Source organism: Syzygium oleosum, unplaced genomic scaffold, assembly GCF_021117445.2.
Source record: "Syzygium oleosum isolate NSW1041296 unplaced genomic scaffold, Sole_v2.1 Sole_v2.02, whole genome shotgun sequence".
Lineage (NCBI taxonomy): Eukaryota > Viridiplantae > Streptophyta > Magnoliopsida > Myrtales > Myrtaceae > Syzygium > Syzygium oleosum.
In genome coordinates, this window is record NW_026607486.1 from 17,705,936 (window position 1) to 17,716,029 (window position 10,094).

Sequence of the window (10,094 nt, forward strand, 5' to 3'; positions counted from 1 at the left end):
CGTAAAACGACCTGAACTAGAAAGGGCATGTACTGTGGCAATTAGATTGAGAACCGCACTGCCAACGAACTCGGGTCGATAACAGCGCGACGCGCATCCTTTGACTGGCTTCGGCGCGCCTGCCATAAACATATCGGCAGCACTCGTGGGCCACTGTAGGAAGGGAAAAGAGGATGCAAAACGAAGCAGGAAACTGGGAGTCAATCCGCGTTTGCCCGAGGCCCGATGTAATCGCAACGAGAGGTCGACGGACCTGCACGAAGTTGACTTTTCCTTCACGAAACTTGACAAAGACACGGTAATGGAAGGGGAGATACGGTGAGAGTTGATCAAAGAGAGAGGTATAACGTTGACTGTTGACAATCGATGTGGAATCGAATTTTGTGGTTAAAGCGTAATTTTGATCCGTCGACGTGACAAATAAAATAAAATAAAATAAAATAAAGCGTGGGTCTAGTGGAAATAGCTTGGAAAATAGCGCCGTTGAAGAGAGAGAATTTTCCGGATATCTGAGGCCCGAGTCCGGTTCGACCGGGCACCACCACCCAAATTCGTCGCAGGCTTTCGCAGACTCGCCGTCGCACCATCATCAACTTCCTCTCTCTCTCTCTCTCCCTCGCTCGCGGAGGCGCTGCGGCGGAGGAGAAAGCGGAAGACGGACTCGTCGAGGCTGATTCCCCGACGGCCGTCGCCATCCGGACCGCGACGTCGGGAAACGCGAGCGAGGCTCCTGCTCCGTCCTTTCGTTCCGCGAGGCGGTTGCGCAGCATGATTGACTTGGCTGTGGTGCGTGCATCCTCCGCTTCGGCTCCTGTTTCGCTTTCTTCTTCGTCGTCGTCGTCGCTCGGTTTTTGTTCCGCGCTTGCAATAGCTCCTCCGGTTGTGGTTTTTTCAGTTTTTTTGATCCCGTGGTTTATAGGAGGTTTGGCCGTGGATTCTTTGGTTGCGCGTTCGTTTTCGTTGCTTCATTGTTGCTCATCGCTCGTGCGAGGATTATGCGATGGTGAGGAGCGAGCTTGATGAGGCTCATTTTAGCCGTAATCTACTTGCCGTAGTTTTGTTCGGGGTTTGTTTTTGAGCGTTCATGAAGAGGAAATTCTTTTTGTGATGTTGATCTGCGATTTGAGTGCCGTCGGTAGGCGTTTCTTGAAGATCGATTCCGGTAGTGAATTCCGTGGAGACTTCGTAGCGGCGCTTGACAAAAGATTCTTGGTCGCGATGCTTTAGGATCGAACTATGTAGGATGATCATGTTTCGGGTGCATTGACTTTAAGTTTTGGTGGAGAGAGAAGCCATTGAGGAAGTGGCTCAGAAAGAAGTTGGAGGCTCAACTCAGAGCTTTATGGTTTTTCAGCTTGCTCTAGTTACTAATGCCATTTGTTGATTGCAGATGAATGCGATTTGCATGAAATCAGGACATCGATGCCTTATTTTTTTTTTTTTTTGTGAATCTACAAATGAGATTGTTTTATTGGGATCAGACAAGATTCAAGTCACAGACATTTTTTCCCCATTTAATGGAAGATTTAAAGGAGACCTGTATTTGATACAAAAATCAATGTATCACTCAGCGAGTAGACTTGTCAGTTTAATCATTTAAGTAGTTTTTCTGATGTTTTAGGATGACACAATAAGAATATCATGAGCCATTTAAGATTTTGTTCTCGTCTGTGAAGCAAGAAATCCATTGGTGTTGTCAATGATCACGTTCCCTTGTGTTTTGATCTTCACCTTAAAGTGGTTATATGCACACATTGGATTCATGTCCTGCTTTTTCGTAAAGGAGCATGTTGAAGCCACAGTCAGGGAGGAAAATGAGAGAACATGTTGGGGTTGTGGACTTCGCCTTCTTTTACCATCCAACGCACCTGTTTTTAAGTGTGGTTGGTGTGGAGCCATAACAAATGACCACGCACAGAAACGAAAAGATAAGTCCCTGTGGTGGAGACGCTGGCGTGACCGGTGCTTTGTTAGTGTTGTGTCATTGTTTATGCTCTTCATATTGTGTAAGTTGCTGAACCAGCTTTCTCTTTCTAGTAGAGTAGTCTTTCCTTCTTGTGTTGCTTTATACTACTAGTAGTCATGCTTCACTTTTGTCTGCAAAATGCAAGTATGCACTTAAACTCCTAGGACTATTTTTCTGGTAGAAGGATGAAAAGTGTTGAGACTCTATTTGATATACAAAGAATGCCTCATCAGTAGCTAATGATCCTTTTAGGACTCGGAAATTTGAAGAGAAAGCAAGATGGTGATTGAATTCTTGTTGCTAGAAATTTGTTCTTAGAGGCGGATTCTGTATCTTGACAGACTATAATTAGTTAGGCTTAGTGGACCATGTTCAGCTTTGTTTGCAGTGCATAGATAGACAGAGCAGAACAATCAGTATCTGAGCTTTTCATTGTGGCCATAATAATAGAATGACATTAGATATGCTTCCAGCATGTTATCTCAAATGGTGTTCATTGAAATGTATTTATTTTTTTGTCTTTGTTACTCTTGTAAAAGACATTTAGGTATTTTTAGCTCTATTGTTGAACATGACCATACATAGTCTGATAAGTGTTGGTACTTGTTTTATGTCACTTGTTTTTCAGGCGGTGGAGTTTGGGCAGTTTACCCTGTTGTTTTCTCCATCAGCAATTTCTGTGGCATCTTCCACTCCCTTGTAACTGCAGTATTGGCAGTAAGTACCTTTACAACCTTCGGCCTTGCTGCATTTCGCTGTGCGGGCAGGCCTCCAAATATACAGTGGGGCAGCTATCCACTGGTGGGGAAGGGGCACCTTCAGGACTATACCTTCTGTCTTTATTGTTGTAAGCCAAAGTCACCAAGAACTCATCATTGTCGTTCATGCGGAATGTGTATAGAGGACATGGATCATCACTGCCCGTTTGTAAGTTTCCGGCATCTTCTTTTCTTGAAATTACTCCTTTGAATACCCCATATCTGTCTTTTAATTTGATTAAAGTGCACTGCAGATCAGTGACATAAATTTAACTAGCCTGAAGCAGCCCCTATAGCCTCACCAAAAAAGAACTATTGGTTTTCTTTATTTCTTTTCTTCTTTTCTGTACTTCAGGTGGGGGAAGAATTGGTAATTTTCGCTTTGTGATTATACCTTCTTGTAAAACCCCATCGACTTGATACCAAATTAAATTAGCTCACTTTCGAATTGTTGATTGTTGTTGCTTTCTTTGTTAATTGGGGGACCTTGACTTGCCTGCAGCAAGAATTTCTTCTGTAGCATATCCTGTGAGTCTGTGATGTCAATCACTTATTTCTTTAAGTAGATAAAAACTAGTTATAGTATGATTTTCCTTCCCTTTTCTTTTTTCCTTTTTTTTTATTGTATTTGTAGCTGATGCTTTTATTTACCGTGTCTTGCAGATAGGGAACTGTGTCGGAGCAACAAACCATCGGCACTTTATTATCTTCCTCATCTTGACTCTAATCAGCACCATGTACGTCGCGATTATGTGTTCTTATGCAGGGCGGCATATCTGGCCACCACCGAGGTTTACATCTCTTGCTCGTCCACACACATTTGGCAGCGGTTCTGCTTCAAGAGTGGTCAGAGAACTATCTCTTGCTTTGTTAGGTTCTGCTATGCTATTGTCAACCAGGGGCATTATTCTTGTGTACTTAATTGTTTCTAGTGTCTCTGTTCAGATAGGCCTCACTGTCCTTTTATGGCAACAACTATGTTATATCTATGAAGGGCAAACGTATTTAAGCCATCTAAGTTCAGGGGCAGGTGGTGGGTCTGGGGAGAGAGATTGTCGAAACCTCGTGCGTTTTTTCGGTTGTCCCTACTCTTTCTCGAGATATTTGCCGATTTTCCGGAGTTCTCGGAAGAGACATAGAATATGAGATAGGATGTGAAAAAAAAAAAAAAAACTCTCTCGTTTCTCGATGAAGAGTGTTTTTCTCCCATATTCCACTGCTGAAGATGTCTATTTAGGAATCATCTTGCAATGAATGCCTTTGTCGTCCTATCTCTCCTTTCAGTTACCATTAATTTTAGATTTATAACCAGTGATGCTGTTTGTCAGCTGCTATGTCTATTTCATTGTTCTTCAGAGCTGAAATGGAACATACGAAGACTGAATGACTTATATTTGTCCCAAGTACCTATCCTAAGCGGCCATGGTTCGATTCGACTATAAGATTCGGCGAATGGTTTGCAATTGTTTTCCTACGAGTTTCCTTAGCTTTGCACTGAAACGAACTATTGGCCTTTTCTAAGTTAATGGTATCAGTTCACACTTTCCAAAAGCCCATTCCTCACTGGTGCACTTGTGGTAAATCATTTTTAGCTGGTAGTTTTTTTAATAATGAATTGATATTTATATGTCTAATAATGGCACACGTAAATTCAATATCCACATACGCAAAAGTACACGAACGTAAGGATATCCGTCCGGATGGAGAACAATCAGGAGGCAAAAGCAGAACCCAAAAGCACCATTGACACAAACACGTTCCTAAAACCACCAAGGCCCGTCGATAATGTAGTTTAAATTGTCACAAAGCATCTAAAAGGATTCTTGCATACAAGTCTAATTAAAATGGGCGGAAAGATCAAAGGTATTTACAGACTTGTAATTGAGCGAGAGTGAATAATTAAGACCCGTCCAAGAAGTTGTCAACTTTCTGGTTGACGGCCGCGGACAGGAACTTCATGCAGATAGGGGCTTGCACTCCGGCAAGGGAGAGGATGGCGGCCGGAACCCCCCACAATGAATCACCACAAATCAAGCCAGACGCAACCGCAGGCCCAAAGTCCTTGGCCTTCTGCTTGTTGCTCCTCTCCCAGAGGTAGAGTATCAAGCTACCCACGCACATGTCGATCGCGAAGTAACTGCCAAGGTAGAATGGAATCGCCATGCACATGGCGCTCGGGATGAATCTGTAGATCCGGTGCTTCGTCTCGAAATGTTGCAAGAGCTCTTTAATCAGGTTCAGGACGATTGCGACGACGAAGCAGAGTATGGCGAGGTTGAGGCAGTTTTTGGGGAGGGAAGATACACCCTGCACGCCTAAGAGGGCAATGCCTCTGTACATTAGGGCATATGGCGCGGGGAACGAGCCTGAGGGATCGCCAATCGGATAGGCCTTGTAGAAGAACCAGAACACCAGGGGTGTCATCACGCAGCCGATTGCGGTCCCATACACCTGACTGAAGAACATCGAGCGCGGCGACGACAGGGTCAGGTACCCGGTCTTGAAGTCTTGCATGAGATCGGAAGCTGTGGAAACAATGTTCATCATGACGCCACATGATGCGAGGCCTGCGATCACGCCCCCGTGATCCATGCCGACCCACGCGCTGAAGATGATGATTGCGAACTTGCCATAGTTCGAGGCAAGGGACCAGTCAGTGAGGCCACAACCGTAGGCGTTGCAGAAGGCGAGGACGGGTGCAATGGCATAGGCAACCAGAAGATGGTAGAACTTTAGCTGGGGGAAGATGAAGGGAAGGACTATGGTGGATATGACCGCGAGGCCAACGTATCCGCCAAAGGCAACCCAGCTCGGGATCTGGTCCTTCAGGAAGTATAGAGTTCGCCGTTCATCATTGTAGTCGGCAGTTGACAGGTCGATGTCATCAGGGGTGATGGAGGATGATTCCTTCTTAGATTTTGCAATGAGACTGCCTGTGGTTTTGATCAGCATGAGCACCACATGGAAGAGGCCATCCCCAAGCATCATCGCGATGGCGAGAAAAACCTGTGAAGATCAATCCATATACAGTAAGAGAATTTCCAGTAAGTTTGGTTAAGAACTCAGTGATGGTGAAAGTTCATATATTTCATATGAAACCATCCCTAGCTGTTTGGTTTATTTTAGGTGGACAAAATCAAAAACGAAGTTTCATGAGTGGTCTGTACAACATCTAATCAAGCTTAATTTAGAGGTTCAGATGTTTTTAGGAAATTCAAATGTGTAATGGAGGGTAGTGAAAGTTACCCTATATCCCTGAATGCCATGGAGGCTGCTCGCGGAGAGATCGGCGCTGTACCAATCGCCTTTCTTTGTCTCGATGAGAGGCCACATGATTCCCCATGATAGGACAGCGCCAATGAGCAAAGATATGTTTACCATGTACGGGCATATCATTCCCACGCCGACATAGGTCGCCGAAAAATCAAAGTAAAACCTACGGAGAGAAAGTTACGGGTAAAGCCCGAGTCTCACGAAAATTATTCATTGAAGGAAAATTAGTCTCTTTGCGTATTAATAGGACGTTAGGATGAATTATGATGTTAGAGACCTTTGCTTATAAGCTTGGAGACCGAAGGTCGGAAAGCTGCTGAATCCGCATCCGTCAGCAACGGCGAAGAACCACTGGAAGAATGCCCAGAAAAAGCTCAGACAGAAGGTCTTGAAGAGCATAACTACTTGCTTCCTGTGTTTCAGAGCAGCATGAACCAAATTAAATTACAATTTCACTTAGAATTAGGAAGGGGTGAATTCTTTTTTTTTTTGCTAATGCTGTGCATATTCGTGCATTGGCTAAACATGCTGATAGAAAAAGTTCAAGTTGAAAGAGAAGTACTTGGCCAACTTGGCCCCTTTAGGGGTGTGAAAGCTGTTTATGAGGAAAGCAGTGGCAGTTCCGCTGGGGTACGTAAGTCTGTACTTCATGATCATCACCTGTTTGTGGCAAAACGAATCCATGAATCTCAAAGAGAGACAGCGAATGAACACCCATTTACATCATCCACAAGGGTTAAAGTGACAACTCGAGATTATAAGCGTGTCATGGGACGCTCGTTAGCATTTCCCTTTTAGATAATCACACATGATGATAGACAAATCTCCCGATGTGACAACGGCAACAACAATACCTTTCTTAGGGCAAGGATGGAGAACAAGCCGACGAAGCTGACAGTGAAGAGGAAGCCTATCATCCAACCGAGCGAGAGGTTCTTCACGTTGGCTGGCGTGTTCCCTCCATCTGCTTGCGCCGCTATGTGCGCGCTCATTCCCAACAGATAGCTCGCCGTCCCACCTGTTATTGGCATTTTTAGCATGTATATGTCTTGTTAGAAAGCGTCTCCTGCGAGATCATATGCGATGGGCAATGCTACAGATGTTAAGAAGACCAAAGTTTGCGAAATCGGGTTTGGTAAATATTCGGTTCGCCACACGATCACTTGGGAAAACAAATTTCTAGATCGGTTTTAGGTTCACAACGTTGCTTGTATAAGATCAGCAATAAATGAACAACGTAATTACCCTTCCAAAATTACTCTAGAACACTATCGATATTTAATTCATCTGGTGCGCAGATGATCTCTCAAAACACGTTTATTTTTTCACTTGGGCATCAGAACTTCAATACAGGAAACGCTTGGATGAAAAATCGCAAAGGAAAGAGTTATAAACAATATGGGAGATTCAATTCTGTAGTTGACTAATTAACATCATCAGCAAAAATCGATTACGTAAAAGGTAAATTGAAATCGCATGCGAAAAGGACCCACATGGAAACTATTTGAATGTGAAGGTTGTAGTTGAAAAAGTCTAATTTTTTAATACAATAAAAGGAAAATATAGTATTTGAGAAACTATTTGCAAGATCATTGAAACGACGATACTGACCACGACGTAGTGCATGAGAAAACAAGTCAAAGATCGAGATGCGCATGCGTTGGCATGAATCTGCGAATATGCACGTCTAGCGTAGGGAATGAATGAACGAAACGTACTGCTAAATGCGATCCCCGAGGAGGCCACGACGCACGTCTGGATCACGGTGTTCTCCTGCCGCGTGAAGGGCTGCTTCAGGAGCCCGCACTGCTCGAGGAGGCTCGTCCAGGACTTGACCATCGCGAACCCGAGCAGTCCCGCGGCGACGTTCAGCGACGGGATGACGCCGGTGGTGAGGTTGAGCTTGCACACGATGAAGTTGAAGACGAGGCTGAGGAGGAGCCCCGTGACCAAGGCCCTCACCGTCAGCTGCTGCCTCCACGGCGGCACCTCCGTGTTCTTGAAAGCCTCCTCCACCACGACCTTCTCGTCGGCTCTCTCCGCCATCGTCTCCAGCGCCTCCCAGTCCCGTTGTTCGCCGCCGCTCTCCTCCGCATGTCGCCCCGGCCTCCTCTCCATGATGACCCAAAGAAAGCAAGCAAAGCTCCTCCAGAAAACCCTAACCCTAGCTCCCCTCCTCCCTCCCTCTCTCCCTCTCTTTCTATATACCTGGGCGTGAGAATCTCTTTGTTGCAGTGGGTGGTCTAGTTTTTATAGACTTCTATGGCACAACAGACATTGCCCAGAGAGAGAGAGAGAGAAACCCTAGAATTAGAAGGTGAGCGAGATTGAGTTGGCATTGGAATTCGAATGAGAATCGGTGCTGGAAACAAGGTTGAGATTCAATCCTAGCCAGCCAATGAAACCAGGTACGAGAAAGAGAGACGGAGCCAACGAGGATTCATGGACGAGAGTGTTTCTAGGGCTAACCGCAACGATGGCCCAGGAGGCCATCCGCCAATCAATGTCGAACACGTCGTCACATAATCGACGTCGGAGATCCTGCTAGGTCGGACCGGCGTGCCTGAGAGATAGAATCTACGCTTCATCTTGGCTCGGAAGTACGGTATCATCGCATGCATCTAACAGAATCGAGGATCGGTCCATTATGGTTGTACAAATATGCATTGCTCAACCAAAAAATATTTAATAATAATTTTTCTTTACTTTACATTGTCATTTTACGATGAGAAGCGAGTATTATAGTTCCTCTTGTTGTGCCGGAGAGTTATTTCCTTTTACACCAACAACTTTGATTGCATGGGTAATTTAAGGCGATCACAATGTATGTCGAATAACTTTCTTTTGTTTGATAATCCAGGGATTTAACTCAGAGTTCTCTTGATTGCATGGGTAAATCCCTTCCGACGCAGAGCAGTTCGTACATGGTTGATGTTATTCAATGGATGATCTCCAATTCTTGAATTAGAAATCTCAAAAAAATTACCAAAATAGTCCTAAATCTATTGTAATTGTGCCCACGCTCGCGTAACGTAAGACCATGTAGGACAGTCAGCGTTCATGTGTAATAAGTTTATGACTTTTTTGCTAATATTCCCTAGAAATCTCCCGACACCTCGAATCAACTGCGTCGAGCCTGAGTTGTCAAATGACCCTTCTTTGTCGCCATTGTTTCTTTGGAAAAAATGCCGCTGAGAAGCATGATCTGCGCTTCACATGTAATTTTGGCTGAAACAAATATATAGTAATATTATTGGTGGAAATCATTCCTACTAGACTTCATGGTGATCATATATCAATTCTAAGTGTGGTCATAAAATTACTAAAAAAGTCCTAAGTCTATTGTGCAGCTGCCAATTCAGTCCTAAACTTTTCAATTTTGTCTTAAACCTTTTTGACGATTTGTCATCGTAGTACTTCCAATTAATTTGAAAATTACTGACTTGGATGTCGGCCGTCTTACGTGACATGCCCAATGCTAATGTGAATGATTTTTGCAAATTTTTTTTGAAAATTTTCTGAATTTTTCCCTTTTCTTTCTTTCTTTCTTTTATTTTTTTAATGTGGATTTTCGTTCAGCAAATCCAAAATAAAAAAAAAGGAAAATCAAGAAAACTCAGAAAATTTTAAATTTTTTTTCAAAAATCGTCCACGTCTGCAAATTTCCAATCAAAATTGGACAGAATGACTACATTAACAAATAGTCAAAAAGGTTCATGACTAAATTGGCCAAATTAAAAAGTTTAGGACTAATTTGGTATCCATACTACGTTTTTTTTTTGTAATTATCTCGTCATACGTGGATGGTCTCCAAGACATGGCCAAAGATTGTTTGTCGTATGCTTTGACAACTAGCACCCCATTTTTACCCATTTTAATTAGGGGCATACACACTTTGATATGCTGCTCGTGTTTCCCTACGCATGCGATTGCATTGAAAGCCTCTGACCTTTGAAGATGGTATTGGTTGCTAATCAAGGCAAGGAATTCATTAGGGTCATGATTTTGTATGTAATTGCAATTTTTGGTAAGTCGATTCTCAAAGGAGTTCATTGAGGAGTGGATGCCAGCATCGACGGTTGTTAAATATACTTCGC

General features: G+C 43.7%; 2 protein-coding genes across 2 annotated transcripts; one reads left to right on the forward strand and one right to left on the reverse strand.

Annotated features, from left to right (window-relative positions):
* The first annotated feature begins 487 nt into the window (after positions 1-487).
* On the forward strand, positions 488-4,051 carry LOC115670504 (protein S-acyltransferase 11). Its single transcript, XM_030591824.2, has 4 exons — positions 488-786; positions 1,784-2,006; positions 2,595-2,893; positions 3,388-4,051. Exons 1-4 carry the CDS (start codon positions 769-771, stop codon positions 3,868-3,870), a joined length of 1,023 nt encoding a protein of 340 aa, XP_030447684.1. The 5' UTR covers positions 488-768; the 3' UTR covers positions 3,871-4,051.
* A 430-nt stretch (positions 4,052-4,481) lies between these two features.
* LOC115668259 (probable metal-nicotianamine transporter YSL7) lies at positions 4,482-8,332 on the reverse strand. Its single transcript, XM_030589760.2, has 6 exons — positions 7,716-8,332; positions 6,852-7,015; positions 6,560-6,657; positions 6,275-6,409; positions 5,971-6,160; positions 4,482-5,730 (listed from the first exon to the last, which is right to left on the reverse strand). The coding sequence occupies exons 1-6, from the start codon at positions 8,113-8,115 to the stop codon at positions 4,624-4,626; spliced, it is 2,094 nt and encodes a 697-aa protein (XP_030445620.1). The 5' UTR covers positions 8,116-8,332; the 3' UTR covers positions 4,482-4,623.
* Between the last annotated feature and the right edge of the window lie 1,762 nt (positions 8,333-10,094).